Below are 14,428 nucleotides of genomic sequence, written 5' to 3'. Positions count from 1 at the left end.
CTCTCCAGATACCTCTCGAATTCTCCGGCCGATTGAGTGGATAAGGGTCAAACCTTCCCGCCCGAAAGAGCCTAAGGTTTCGATGGCCACAGCTTTGAACATGTAACGGTTTGCAAGGCCGGCGTATTTAGCATTCTTCTTTATTTCAGCTTGGGTAGCTACCCAGAGAGGGGCTGAGGAAGAGGAAGCCAAATAGGATGGTGCCAAGGGATCGGTGCAGGTAAAGTTCCACACGAGGGACTTTCCGCCGGACCACGGGACAAGGGACAGGCCGCCTGGACGTTTTCCATCATCGCGTGATAAACCCGGCGGCTCCAGTTTGGAAGGGACACCGCCGGACACGAGGGCACGTTTCAAGATGTCGTTGACGGCTCCGTGACGCGATAGACGACCCGAACTTTTCTTGCAACTCAACCCGTGTGTACCCAGGGAATCGACCTGGGTTCCACAGGTGCAAGTGTTCTCCACGCAGATGCGAGCAGCAAGGCGAAGACCGATGGCTATGCGAAATGAGTCGTCGTCTAAGTGAGTGCCGAGAGATGGAGAAGGTAGGGCGTTCAACCAACACCCGAACTCCCTAGAGCCCAAGGTTAGTAAATTTTAGGCTATAAAAGGTTGCCTCGATACGCTGTGGTTGCTAAGGGCTAAGGTTGGTAACTTCGTTGCTAACGAACATCGTGACGTCACTGAGATGAGATCCTATTGAAAATCAATGGGATCTCATCTGGGTGACGTCAGCAACAGACGAATTTTGGAGGCAATCCAAAAATTCTTTCAAACCGTTTCTCGATCGAGACCCCGTTGCCTAGTGCGCTAGTGGCTAGGTCAGACAGGGATGCGACGGATTTGTCTACCAGGGCACCACCCAAACTCGTTGGTACTTTCGAAGATCGGAAGAAGGTAAGCAGGCATCTGCGAGGAGCTCCCATTGAGACAAGGCGTCGCGGAGAATTAAGTCAGGAGACTCGGCAATAGAGGTTGGAAGGAGTTCGTGCACCAAGTCCGCGACACCATAGGACGATGACAAAAAAGCCGGAAGGGCTAGTTTGGCTGACTACAAAAACAAATATCCTTATGTCTATAACAAGAAAAAAACAAAACGCATGGCAGGCTGGCAGCCCTGTTTAAAAATCGAAAATTAAAAGGCGTCTGCTCTATTTTCTGATAGGTAGACGAAACTCGCCGCTAGTTGCAAATAGAATTAAGACCTATTAATCTACGGGACTGGTAAGTACTAAAGTTAATTATTTTCTGGTTTATTTTGGATACGTTAACTTTTTTACCAGTAGTTTTTCATTTTAGTAGGTTCTTAACAAAATGGAAGTTTTCCTTCTATTTAAATTGGTTATGCAAAGCTTATGTTTAAAAAAATCTAAATAACAACTAACTGCAAACCTTGGATTAAAAATATGCATACTGCGCCAGTATGCATATTTTCACCCAGTATTACTGGATGATATTGGATATAGCACTACAATCTTTCTGCATCTCTCATAGTTTACAGCAGAACCCTACTGTTACCTAGTTAGATAGATTGGTGCAAGCTTTTTTAAAGTCAAGAAAGCTCGCACCAACTTTTCATTTGAAATGCCATCTCCCCCTTCGACTTTTACTTCCATGCTGTTGGAGGGTGGAAAAATCCTTGGTTCCTGGTGGATAAGGGCCCACCATCAAGCTGTTTAGGGGGCCTGGCATGTTAGAGGCCCATCTCTTGCTCTTCACCAGCAACCCTCCCTTTGAAATATCTGTTAGAAGGGCCAACAGTGGCATAATTTTCCCAGGGGCCAACATGTCTTTGCACACCCTGCTCCCTTTTAGTGATGACCTAAAATGCCTTAATGAAAGTGGTTAATCCAAGTGTAAACCAATCTCAGCAGTTAAGAGATGACACTACTTTATGTTTCAACTTTATTTAAAGGCTTTATAAACCTTGTGCGCATTTAAAAAAATTATTGGTCCGATTTATGAAGGTCACTCATACATTATAAAAATAACTTCTTTTCTGAAGATACTTATTTGGAAATTTGAGATTAAAAGCCTTTTAGCTGGTATTTTTCTCCATTAACACTTGGACTAATAAATACAGGCAACCCCATAACATCAAACACACTTCTTCTGATCCCTTTCCTGACAAAAAAAAGCTTTACTCTCTCTCTGCGAAGGTATCACATGTAGCAGCGGTGTTTGGAAAAACATCATTTAAATCTTCGTACTTTTTAATCATGACTGCTCCTTGTCATACCTTCACTTACGCAGTCGCTTATACACCTATTTTTCCCGATAGAGGGATAGAAAGAAGATTTTTCACAGCTTGCTAATTAAGTCTGTCTTCAAAAAGAGATAAACTAATAGCTTGTCCTCAGTAGCTCCTATTCTAACCTGTTATAATGGTATTACTAGTTGCTCTTTGACTTACAAAAATTTGTGATGAAAACAGGGGTGTATAGGACAACTTAAACTCTATATATAGGGAAACGGCAGCTTGCTGCCTTTGAATGTATAAGCGTCTATGGGAAGATAACATGGAGTGCCAACTCCCTATACACTCTCTTTCGCGGTATTTTCCTTGGCGCGTCCATGTTTGGTTTTCCCCCTTTCAGCCCCATCCTCCATTACGTATACCCAAAGAGTGGATGCTAGACTCCCCGCTGAGGGCAGAGGCAATGGCCAATTAACAATCGAGAGGCAAGTAAGAGGGGTAAAATAAAGGCGCGAAAAAGAGTGTATAACTTTCAGATGTAATATGAAATTAACTTCCATTTCAGGTAGAGTTTGTACAGGGACCCTGACCCCTAAAAACCGGAGATCCCCGACTTTTTCCCCTGACCCTGACCCCAGTAATGAATATGAAAAACCAAGTTGGGGTTTGGTTTTGGGTTGAATTTTTTTGGGGATAATTCCTTTTGTTTCTTAACATTTTCTTTCTTTAATTATTTATAAGTATCCTTTGATTCCTATCAACGTACAATATCAAAAACCAGTGGTTTTCACACATTATGCTAATTTTAATGACTACGTAACCCAGACCCAAACTTGTTTTTTTTTTCAGGGGTAGCTCTTCCCTGACCCTGCAGACCCCCAAGTTCATTTTCCCCCATACAATCCCTAATTTCAGGATCTTTGGGTGTTCATATAAATCAGTCTAATGTTTTTAATCCCGAAGTGGTATTGTAGTCCTTACTTTTGAAATTTTTTTCCTGGCTGCTGTTTTATATCTAATTTATATAATCTCTGACTAAAATGCCAATACTGAGTGTTAAATTTCAAATATCATCAGAAGGTTTAGGTACTACTATTAAATGTGGTGATGTTTCATTTTATTCCATCCTGTTATTTCCAGGTGTTTTTTCGTTGAAATGACTTCAGAATTTATTTTCAAATCACTTCCACCGTGTGGAAGGCAAATTGGTTTTACACATAGATGCTATTCTAAGAAGACTGTCCCCGGAAGTAGATATGTGAAACCACTTGTTGGAATTAAAGAGTATCTTGTTCAAAAATGCTTCGGTTTCATCCGAAGCTATGAATCAATATTGGAAAAGAAATTTCCTAGAGCATTTAAAGTTTACCAGGTTTTTTCTGTTGGTACGATACTATTTTTACCTATTAATTTTTTTTTAAATACGAAAAGTGCTAAAACTGCAACGCTATGTTACAGATATATTAACTGACCTAAAAATACTTAGTTTGGTTGAAAAGTATGACATTTACTTTCTAAAAATAATTTTAGATTCAGTTCAAATAATTTTAATTTCAATTTCTGGTTCAAAAAAAGGGAAGAAGGAAGTGATTTACTGTAAAAAAAAGCTGCGAGTATGAGCAGTAAATTATACAACAATAAATTTTTAATAAGGACAGAACTTCCTTAATTTACTTTTGTGACTAATGTTAAAAAAAAGTTGGGTAGTTGTCATATGGGGGCAGGGTTTTAAAAAGCCCGGACCCATCGAGTTTAATTGTTTTTTTTGGGTTTTATTAAAATTTAGGTGAACAAGTTAACATTGCAAAAAATAACGTTTTTCGACTCGCGATATTATTAAAATTTAAGACATTTCTAGTAAAATCTATGAACCATATATTTAAAATACAGGTTCTTTTGGGTACAAGTTTTTTATTTCAAACCCTGTATGGGGGTATCTTTGGCAAAATTGCACTACAGCGGCCTCATGTAATTTCGTGTTTTTTTTTGGTGGAGAATGTAGCACTTGACGCGTAGATTACGAAACTAATTTTTTTTGGGGCCGCAAATGATAATTAAATTAATTAACTTAATGTTAAAAATGTACTAATTTTAGGGAATTACCGTGTTTTTGTATTTGTGGGTGGCGGAGAATGTAGCACTTGACGCGTAGATTACGAAACTAATTTTTTTTTGGGCCGCAAATGATAATTAAATTAATTAACTTAATGTTAAAAATGTACTAATTTTAGGGAATTACCGTGTTTTTGTATTTGTGGGTGGCGGAGAATGTAGCACTTGACGCGTAGATTACGAAACTAATTTTTTTTGGGGCCGCAAATGATAATTAAATTAATTAACTTAATGTTAAAAATGTACTAATTTTAGGGAATTACCGTGTTTTTGTATTTGTGGGTGGCGGAGAATGTAGCACTTGACGCGTAGATTACGAAACTAATTTTTTTTGGGCCGCAAATGATAATTAAATTAATTAACTTAATGTTAAAAATGTACTAATTTTAGGGAATTACCGTGTTTTTGAATTTTTGGGTGGCGGAGAATGTAGCACTTGACGCGTAGATTACGAAACTAATTTTTTTTGGGCCGCAAATGATAATTAAATTAATTAACTTAATGTTAAAAATGTACTAATTTTAGGGAATTACCGTGGTTTTGTATTTTTGGGTGGCGGAGAATGTAGCACTTGACGCGTGACGCGTAGATTACGAAACAATTTTTTGGGCCGCAAATGATAATTAAATTAATTAACTTAATGTTAAAAATGTACTAATTGTAGGAAATTACCGTGTTTTTGTATTTTTGGGTGGCGGAGAATGTAGCACTTGACGCGTTGATTACGAAACTTTTGTTTTTGGGTCGAAAATGATAATTAAATTAATTAACTTAATGTTAAAAAGTTAGTAGAGTGGAAACCTAAACAAACAGTAACAAGCCGTGGTGTAGGCGACAACCCGACGAAGATAATTACTTCCAAAACACGTAAAAGACGTTACTAAACTCCCCGTATTGGCGCCTGACGGCGCCGCGCATTCGCTTCGCTCAAGCGCTGGGGGCGCGCAGCGCCTCCCCAACCCCATACTAAAAAAAAGCGATGGCCCATCTATAACGCGACCTAGAGGACAGTACCAAGCCTTAATCTCAACCAGAAACAAAGTGGCCCAATAATAGAAAACACCGAGAAAATGAACAAAAACTGTAATTGATTTTATACAAAAAGGGAATATCACGTGGAATTCATTAGGACACCGAAACTGTGTTGCCGGCGAACACACGACGGAAATAAGTACAACAAAACACGTGCAAATGCCCAAAAATTAGAAATTTAAAATTACATTAAAAAATTAAATAATCATTTGCGGCCAAAATAAAAATTACTCTCGGCGTCTACGTGACAAGGTCTATCAGGCGCAACCAAAATTAATATAAAATTCAATGAAAATGAGAAATTTTTAAAATTAAAAAAATTAAGTTAAACAATTAAATAATCATTTGCGGCCAAAATAAAAATTACCCTCGACATCTACGTGACAATGTCTATCAGGCGCAACCAAAATTAATATAAAATTCAATGAAAATGAGAAATTTTTAAAATTAAAAAAATTAAGTTAAACAATTAAATAATCATTTGCGGCCAAAATAAAAATTACCCTCGACATCTACGTGACAATGTCTATCAGGCGCAACCAAAATTAATATAAAATTCAATGAAAATGAGAAATTTTTAAAATTAAAAAAATTAAGTTAAACAATTAAATAATCATTTGCGGCCAAAATAAAAAATACCCTCGACATCTACGTGACAAGGTCTATCAGGCGCAACTAAAATTAATATCAAATTCGATGAGGCCGCTGTACTACACTTCACCCGTATCGTTTTGAGGCTGTGGAAATGCTTGCTCTTAGCATTTACTGTCCTTCAGAATTATGTTGCAGATTTTTCTTTTTTTTTCGAGAATAATCTCGAATCAGGAATGTTTTTATTTATACTTTGGGTGAATTACTATGTTGACATGATCCTCGGGTACTGTGGTTATTTTTTTTTCCACATCATAAGAGTGAGGGAGAAAAAAGGTCAATTAGAACTGGGACAATTTAGTTGATTCTTAAGGGTAGGAGCATACTATCAGACCATGAAGTGAATTGGGCAACACAGTAAAATTTCTCTCAACATAATCATTCTACCTAAGTGTAAATAAATAAATAAATTGCTCTAACTTAAAATATGTTCTTTATGCCAATTTTTTCTAATGTGGAGATATCGTAGGTTCTGACTAGCTCAAAGAAAAAGAGTATGGTCTCTGGAACAAATAAAGAGCTGAAAAAAGATAATCTAGTGCCCCAATAAGAAAGTTCCAAGTTAGTTGCATTTTTTTATTTTTCATCAGTGGTGTTGTGCCTGGGGAAATTTATTTCCAAGTGGCTCTTTTGAAATAGAACTTTGCCAATTTTATTGCTAATTATAATAGTAATAATCAGCAAGTCTAATGTTATTTTAAAGGTTGTCAAACAGTTATTTTGGTGCTTACATTTGAGTAAAGCCTTGTTCAAGTTGTCCCTTCTGCAGTGTTCCAAAGTGGAAAAATCCAGGTGGTCAGTAGTGTGGAAAATAATTACAAATTGTGGCCCGGACAAAAGTGAATTTAGTGAATAATTTGGCCAAAAAGGCCAATATTTTTTTACTACAGGGATGGTCAGATTCTGGTTAGTCTGATTTGTTCTTTGGAAAATAAGAAGTTTTATATATATATATCGGAATTCTAGTGTCACGAACCATGGCTGCCATCTTATCTAAACGTCGTGTGAATACCACCTATATTAATACTAGCATTGTTCGGTGTTAACTAAGTAATATTCAGGATAAAACTGAAATGTAATTAGTTTTTTAAATGAAATTTTCTCTTAAAATCCACTATTTCACACTGCCTTGAACTTTTCTTCAAAAAAGTACCCAAATTTTGAATGTATGCAAACCAATAGGTGTTTCCATAAAATTTAACAATAAAAAAATTAAAGTATAAAATGTGTTTCTCTACCTCACAAGCTTAAGCTTCTTAGTACTATATTGGCGCGCTCGTTTCGCACGTTTACTTAAATTCCAAAATCTTTATCGACTCAAGCACGTGCTCTCTATCTTCAATAACTATAGCTAGTGACGTAGAAAAAACATTTATACATGACCTACCGTATTTTATAGAAACACCTATTGTTTTTTTATAGAAATTATACACTGTACATAATTTCGTTTAAACCTTGTTGAAGCCAAATACATGTATAATAGAGTCCATCGTGTATTTAAGTTTGAGAGAAATACTTTACATCTTTTATAAGAATTTAAGTAGTATAATTTGGAAAGCAAAAAACTAATTATTGGAGACACTGAATAATTTGATTTTCTTTATTCGTATTTCTTACAGATACAAAATTCTTCTTTCTTTTAACTAGTCAGACCCTCGGGTTACAATAGCTAGATGAATACACTGCTTGTCGAAATATTTGCATTATGTTATTATGAAATGCTAAAATGTCTGTAGTTGTTGGGGACTTATACCCCAGCACAGTTTTATACACTTGAATTAAACGAGTTTTTAGATACGTTTAAAAAGAAATTTAATAGGTAATTATTTTTCTCTTTTTACCATTAAAATACCAATTAGTGGTTTTCAGTCTGTTTCGGTCAAATTAGCCAATTTTTAATATTTGAGCAGATTCTGCATTTTGTTGCAATTTAAATACTATATTGAATACCTAATACCGTCACTTTTTTGACTTGTTTCGTTGCTTTAATGTTGTGACTAAGTGTAAATCGCTTTGCTTAATTTTAAATTACATAATTTTCAGGTATCCATCAAAACTTAGCAAATAGGTTTCCTCTTTCACAAAGCCAATATTAATGGTATTGGAGTTGTCTATCCTATCTAGGCCTTCTCCATCCTCATTTTCTGACCCTCAGCCTCCTTGGAAACTGACCATTTTGGCTGTACCAAAAATGTGTCAGTACGGTATAATGTTTAAAGAGAGAGGGGGTTAAAATGTCATCAAAATTTGAAATTTTCTCCACTTCAGTGCCGCTGAGTGAGGCGTTTTAGAAAGTATGTCTACAGGCGAGTAAATCGAAGTTAGAAAATCGCGCCAGACCATAGACTTAATGAAAGGTTGGTACAAGGGGCTAACTACTTCCTTAAATTATGTACACTGATTATAGCGAGTACAACCTTTAAGTAGTGCTTAATCTGTAAGCGATTACTATATCACTTACAGATAGTGATCAGCCCCTCGGGTTGCTAGTACTATTCCAACTAGTAGGCTATGTAGTCTATTGTGAAACTATAGCTCTCAGTAAATATTTTAAATGGTGCAAAGGTAGAGTTGCCACACTTTTGGGTCTTATGTTGCTTTTGGGTGTACATAAAAATGGATGTGCTATTTACAGACAAAATATTCAATATATTTATTGAAAATTAGCAATTTAGTAGGGAGAACACAGTTTTTCAGCAATGCATATAAAACCAATAAAATTCAATTTTAGTAACCAAAAAACTGAGAAGAGTGAGTGGGTCCACGTTTTTGGTAACCCAGCCACAAAAGATTATTTTGTGTTTGTGAATATTTTTTCCAATTTTTCAGAGATGGCACTTGATATAAATCCGACATATATCAGGTGATATTTGGATACTTTCAAGTTTGTCTTAAATCACTGAAAGCAGTTTGCTAAAAATCATTGATATATTCGTGAAAATTTCAGATATTTTCCATTTAATGTGGGAGGAAACACATGTAATTAAGCGAAGAAAATAAGAATTTTACTCGTTAACGAGGAATTTTGGGGTCACCCTTCATTCTTGAGGTTGTAACTTCCAACCAACCAAAGAGCAATGTGATACTTTGTGTAACCACTTTTTGAAAGTATTAAAAAATATTAACCAAATAGCTGAAAATATCATGATATTCTCCATCTCTGCAAATTTATTCCTCTGTCCCTAAACCCACCAAACCAAATTATCACCCAGTATATTCCTTATAAAAACTTTGTAGTCATGGCTTAGTATATAGTTGAGATTCTAAATAAGTAATTACATTGTAGGTACCAAAGAACTTTATAGTGATGCCAAAGACTATATTATAATTTCACAAGAACTTAGGAATGGAAAAGCTGTAAGAGATCTAACAAGGAGAGAGCTGGAAATATACTTTCAGGTGACTTTATAATATAAATATTACCAGTAAATATTCAACTTCAGTATTCTTTCAGGTACCAAAAGATCTGATGAAAGTCTCTCCTACGTTAATCATTGCTGCCTTACCTTTTGCCAACTATGTGATATTTCCTCTTGCGTAAAATATGACTCAAATGATACTTGTATTTTTGAAAATTTACTAGTCTGAAATAGCTAACAGCTAATAAATAACCTAAATTGAATAATTTAATCTGTCATATATACCACAAGAGACTATTCTGATTCAAATGGCATGAATCTATGTAATTAAAAATTGCTTTCAGTTTATAATTTCATAGCTCATATTACTTTCCAATATTTCTCAACTGAAGTGTAAAGCGAATTGTCATCAAACCTAATTTATTCTTTTAGACATAAATGTGGCATTTTTTTAAGAATAAGCATATTGCAGACTGGTAAATTTTATTCAGTGCCAGTATGTTTTGTTCGTAAATGATACCTCGATTTTTGTTTTTTTTTTTAATTTTGCAGATATGCTTTTCCGAAGCAGTTACTGTCATCTCAGTTTTGGAGTTTGCAGCAAAAGCTTGATTTTGCTTTGAAAGTCCAGAAAGCAAAACTTCTTCATTATCGCCCTATATTTCGTATTATTCAAGCCAAAGTTAAAAATGTTGATGATTCCAACATAAAGGAACTTTGTTCCAATATATTTTATACAGTAAGTGAACATTGGAGAGATAATAATCCCGGTTTCTGGAAACACTTAATAATAATAATAATCAGCTAGGCTTAAGTCATCAAGCGACTTTTAAAGCCATTAATTCAGGTGACCGGGTTACAATGCATAGGAGGGTGGTGGCAAGCCCTTCATGCAACGCGAGCCAACAGCTCCATACACTAACCAAGTGCCACTGGCTACTCTTGCTGCGAGGCGAAAGTGCTAACCACTCCGCCACCCCACATAGCTGTATTGCAAAACAAGTCAAGTCATTTTTAGTTCCACATTGAAATATATTTTGATACGTTCTGTATGAAAATCTCTTTCAGTTACGATTCTCGGCCCATCAATTTGGGCATTAGTTATCTCAGAAGCCCTTAAGGGTGATAAATTTTAATGATACATCAATAGGTAGGAAATTAAAAGCGTTCCATATCATAGGTTTAATTTGGGCAAATAGGGGCTTACATATTGGGTCATTAAATATATTTATGTCTATATGGAACTAATATTATGGCTTAGCCACTTAAATTGTTTATGTACCAAACGTAGTCTGAGGGCTAAGAAAGCTTTCTACCTTCATATTTGTGAATTCCTCAACTAAAAATCTATGAAATTTTTAATATTTAATTTTTTTTAATTTATAAATTTAAGGATTTAACAAAAAAATTCTCGTAAACTAAAAATTAACTTTGAGTTTGATAGATTTTTTATAACTTATTCAGATTTACAGAAATCAAATTTAAAATAGTTTTTTGAAGAGTAAATTAAAGGTTATACTGTATGATTAATATTAAATATAACAAAGGTAAACATATCTTTTCAATGTCCTTGCCTTGATCTGACATAAACCTTATGTTTTTCATCAGTTTCGAAGATGCACTGAGTCACAATATAGGTCAAGGTTAAATGTAAAATCTGAGGTAATTTCACCCCTTACCAAAAAATAAGTGGTCTAAGAACTATTTAAGTTGGTTTTAAGTTTAAAAATTAATTTCTCGTCATTAAAAAAAGATACAATTTTACGACTGATATTTTTGAGTATATTTAAACATGATCTTTCAAATAGACCCAAGTTTTACCCAACCTGGACTTTTCCTTTAATATGTTACTTATTAAAGACCACTTAAAGCCAACTTAAAACTTACTTAAAATGTTACTTAATAAAAACCACTTATTACCAACTTAACTAGTTTACTGAAATATGCTGACCACTTAATATCAACTTAAATGTGAATACCAACTAAAAACCAACTTATTTTTTGGTAAGGGACCTTTATCTAAAAAATGCCTGGATGGATCTTTTTGAAAATTTGTAATTCAGTTTCGAAGGGTGAAATACACCCTACACAAATTTTGAGCAAAAGCTACTGGGGTAGGATAAATCTTATGTATGATGTAAATGTTGGATATTTTCTTGGGATTAGGAATGTATTTTATGTAGTTATTTATATTTTGGGAGAATGACGTTATTGAAATGACTAGCATCATTTCCAATTCCTCTAATACTCTTAAGAGTAAGTTCCCTCCCCCCCAAAAAATTAATCGGCCCCAATATCTCATTGGTTCCCTAAAACGAACATTTTCCGATGCTGTTGACGCACACATTGGTCTAATTTTCTCTAGCACCGGTACTCCTACCTGTACTATAGAAAATTAGACCATGATGTCTGTCTCAACATAGTCAATCTCTTTAAGCATAAATACATTTCTTGGTATCAACGTCACTGATACAGAGGTTTACTGGTTATTACTTGGGATTAAGAAGCTTCAAGCATTAAACCTAATACCTTAAGAACGTTTAATTTCAGATTGGAAGTGGTGCTCATCCTTCTGTTTCAGAAATTATCCAAGTGAAGCCTTTGTTTGAAAATCCTCCTTATTCACTTTATTCCTTAACCTCAATGCACTTGGTAAGTGATTCATGTAGGTATAGGTAGTTTTAAAAGACAATAATTATTTTGCTTAGGTAGGTTTGTGTAAGATGCATGGTTTAAGAACTTATTGGGGGAAGAGACACCGCCTTTGGTCACACGCAGGAATTGTCAGAGAGACGGATTTAGCAATTTTAAGAGAGGGATTACAAGACATGACACTTGAAGAACTCCGAAAGGTATGCAATATATTTAGGTGTTTCAAAAGCATAGTATAAAATAACACAGTGGGGTTTCAGAAGAGCAACCTATGTTCACTGTACAGTATTAGTCGATAATTGAAAAAGTCACCGAACAGTTTAGGAAAATATTCTAGTAGAGCAACCAACTGGCATTTTTGGTGTGGATCCAGCGTTGCTAGTCAAAAACATTCTCAGATGGTCAAAAAAGTTAGCAGTGTTGTCAGATTCTGATTGTGGAAACACAGTGAAAATGGAAATGTAGAGTTACTTAACTTATAGCGTTTTCCATTTGACTGCTCTCATGTAGTCACCTTTTCATGTTCCATTTGCACGCTCAAATCAATAAATAAGTGTTCCATTTTGTTAATATATAAGTCAAAATCATAATATCTGACAATGTATATCTATTTGCATAAAAATGGTGAGCATATCTTTGTTTAATCTTCTAGTTCTAGAGTTCGTCGCCAGGTGTCTCACCCTAGAATTTTGTTAATTATAATGTGGCTCCTACAACACATCTATTAATCAACTAAGAAAGAATATAAGTGCTCTGAGATTGTTTTAAACTGATCTGGACAGATTAACATCTCAGAGCTAGTTTTTTTCAACTTGGATATAAAGCTCTCGAATTTTCAAAGCGTTTAGCGTTTATCTGTTGATCAGAATGAGATTAATTTACATCGGCAATGGATTTGCATTGAAGCTCGAGGAGTCATGGAAAATGCTATTATATTGTGAAGTAATACCTTTTAGGATTATTCAGGGGAAATTGTTGAAAAAAAATGGGTGATATCTTTTTGGAAAGTGATTGCTGTGAGAAACTACTTGGTCCTAAATGTGTTTAATGAAAAATGATAAATTTATTTACTTGTAGTTACAATTTACTAAAATGAACATTCTTTCAAAAGATCTGCTCAAAAATATCAGTTCCGCATTCCCTATGTATTTCATCAGTCTTTTATACGTGCATTAATGTGAACAAGGGCCTCTTTACTCTTAAATCCACATTGCAATCAAATTAATTTTGACTATGTAATCTGAACTTACTGTTTGCAAATTGATTCAGGCATGTTTTCTAAGAGGTTTAAATCCCTTGGGACAAAGTAAAGAGGAAATACAAGGCTGGCTACAGCAGTGGATTGACGTTTCGCAAACACTTGACAGTAAGTGAAAAATTGTGTACAACTGTTTGTGATTCCAACAGTACTATTGTCAATAATAATTTTTTCAACAATCTCAGTTAAAATACAAATTTAGCTTAAGTATTTGCGACCAAAAGGAGTCTAGCATCTGTTACAGGCAAATTAAAAAGCCATAGAAACATTTTTTCTTAAATAAAATTATCAAAATATAAGCAAATTATGCAAAAATTATATTAAAATGCAAGTATCATTATTTATAAAGTAAAATTATGAATAACGCTGAGGTAAAACTAATAGTGTTTGCTTTAGCCGCTACCTATCTAGCTTTAAATGGCGAACCAAAGGGGCGTAGTGATAGTTTTTGATTGTGAATACTTTGGAAGAATGACTATATTTGAGGCTATCATGGATGAGGGGGGGGGGGGAACATAACTGGTGGGCATTGGAGAACTAATGAGACATGGGATGATTTTATTTTGTTATAGGGAAAGAGCTTTCTCTTTAAGCATGGGGGAATTGAAAGCAATGCTAAAAGTCTTCTTCCCTAAGTAAAAATACAATCTTGTAATCACAATGTACATGTTGGAAAAACAAAACATTAGAGATATGAATATTATATTATTTTCTAAGAAAATTACTTTATTTCATTTTTTTTTCTTTTCAGGAAATAGTTTATCATTACTATTACACTTACCTCTGTTCCTGGCCTACAACCGACCAAGTAACTGGGGTTTGATACATTGAATGTTTAAGATTATACTTAAATATCAAGAACCCATATCTGCCAGTAAATTATCATAGTACTTGTGAAAGCTGTGTACATATTTTTAAATTAAATTGTTAAAATTACTTAGGCTAAATGTATTACATTTGCAACAGACACCTCTATTAAGTGCCATTTTTGTGACAAAAGTATTACAACCCCTTCAGAAGACTGTTTCATACCTCAATGAATTTAGTTTGGTAATATTTACAGCACAAAGGTCCACTGTCTACAACGAGTAGATTGTCAGGGCGTATAGAAAAATTTAAGACAAAGATGATCTGTAAACTAATTTAGCGTGTTGGAAGTGTCCT

The 14,428-nt window shown here is 34.7% G+C and overlaps 1 protein-coding gene across 1 annotated transcript; it reads left to right on the top strand.

Annotated features, from left to right (window-relative positions):
- Positions 1 to 1,147: 1,147 nt before the first annotated feature.
- On the top strand, positions 1,148 to 14,200 carry LOC149959083 (LETM1 domain-containing protein 1). The gene is made up of 9 exons (XM_090166418.1): positions 1,148 to 1,227; positions 3,341 to 3,585; positions 9,282 to 9,394; positions 9,450 to 9,532; positions 9,907 to 10,093; positions 11,905 to 12,006; positions 12,063 to 12,206; positions 13,276 to 13,372; positions 14,016 to 14,200. Exons 2-9 carry the CDS (start codon positions 3,357 to 3,359, stop codon positions 14,093 to 14,095), a joined length of 1,035 nt encoding a protein of 344 aa, XP_090022544.1. The 5' UTR covers positions 1,148 to 1,227; positions 3,341 to 3,356; the 3' UTR covers positions 14,096 to 14,200.
- The last annotated feature ends 228 nt before the right edge of the window (positions 14,201 to 14,428 follow it).

This window comes from Leiobunum rupestre, chromosome 2 (genome assembly GCF_980474605.1).
Source record: "Leiobunum rupestre chromosome 2, qqLeiRupe1.1.hap1, whole genome shotgun sequence".
Lineage (NCBI taxonomy): Eukaryota > Metazoa > Arthropoda > Arachnida > Opiliones > Sclerosomatidae > Leiobunum > Leiobunum rupestre.
The sequence above is the reverse complement of the archived record's forward strand: the minus strand, read 5'-3'. Positions and strand labels throughout refer to the sequence as shown.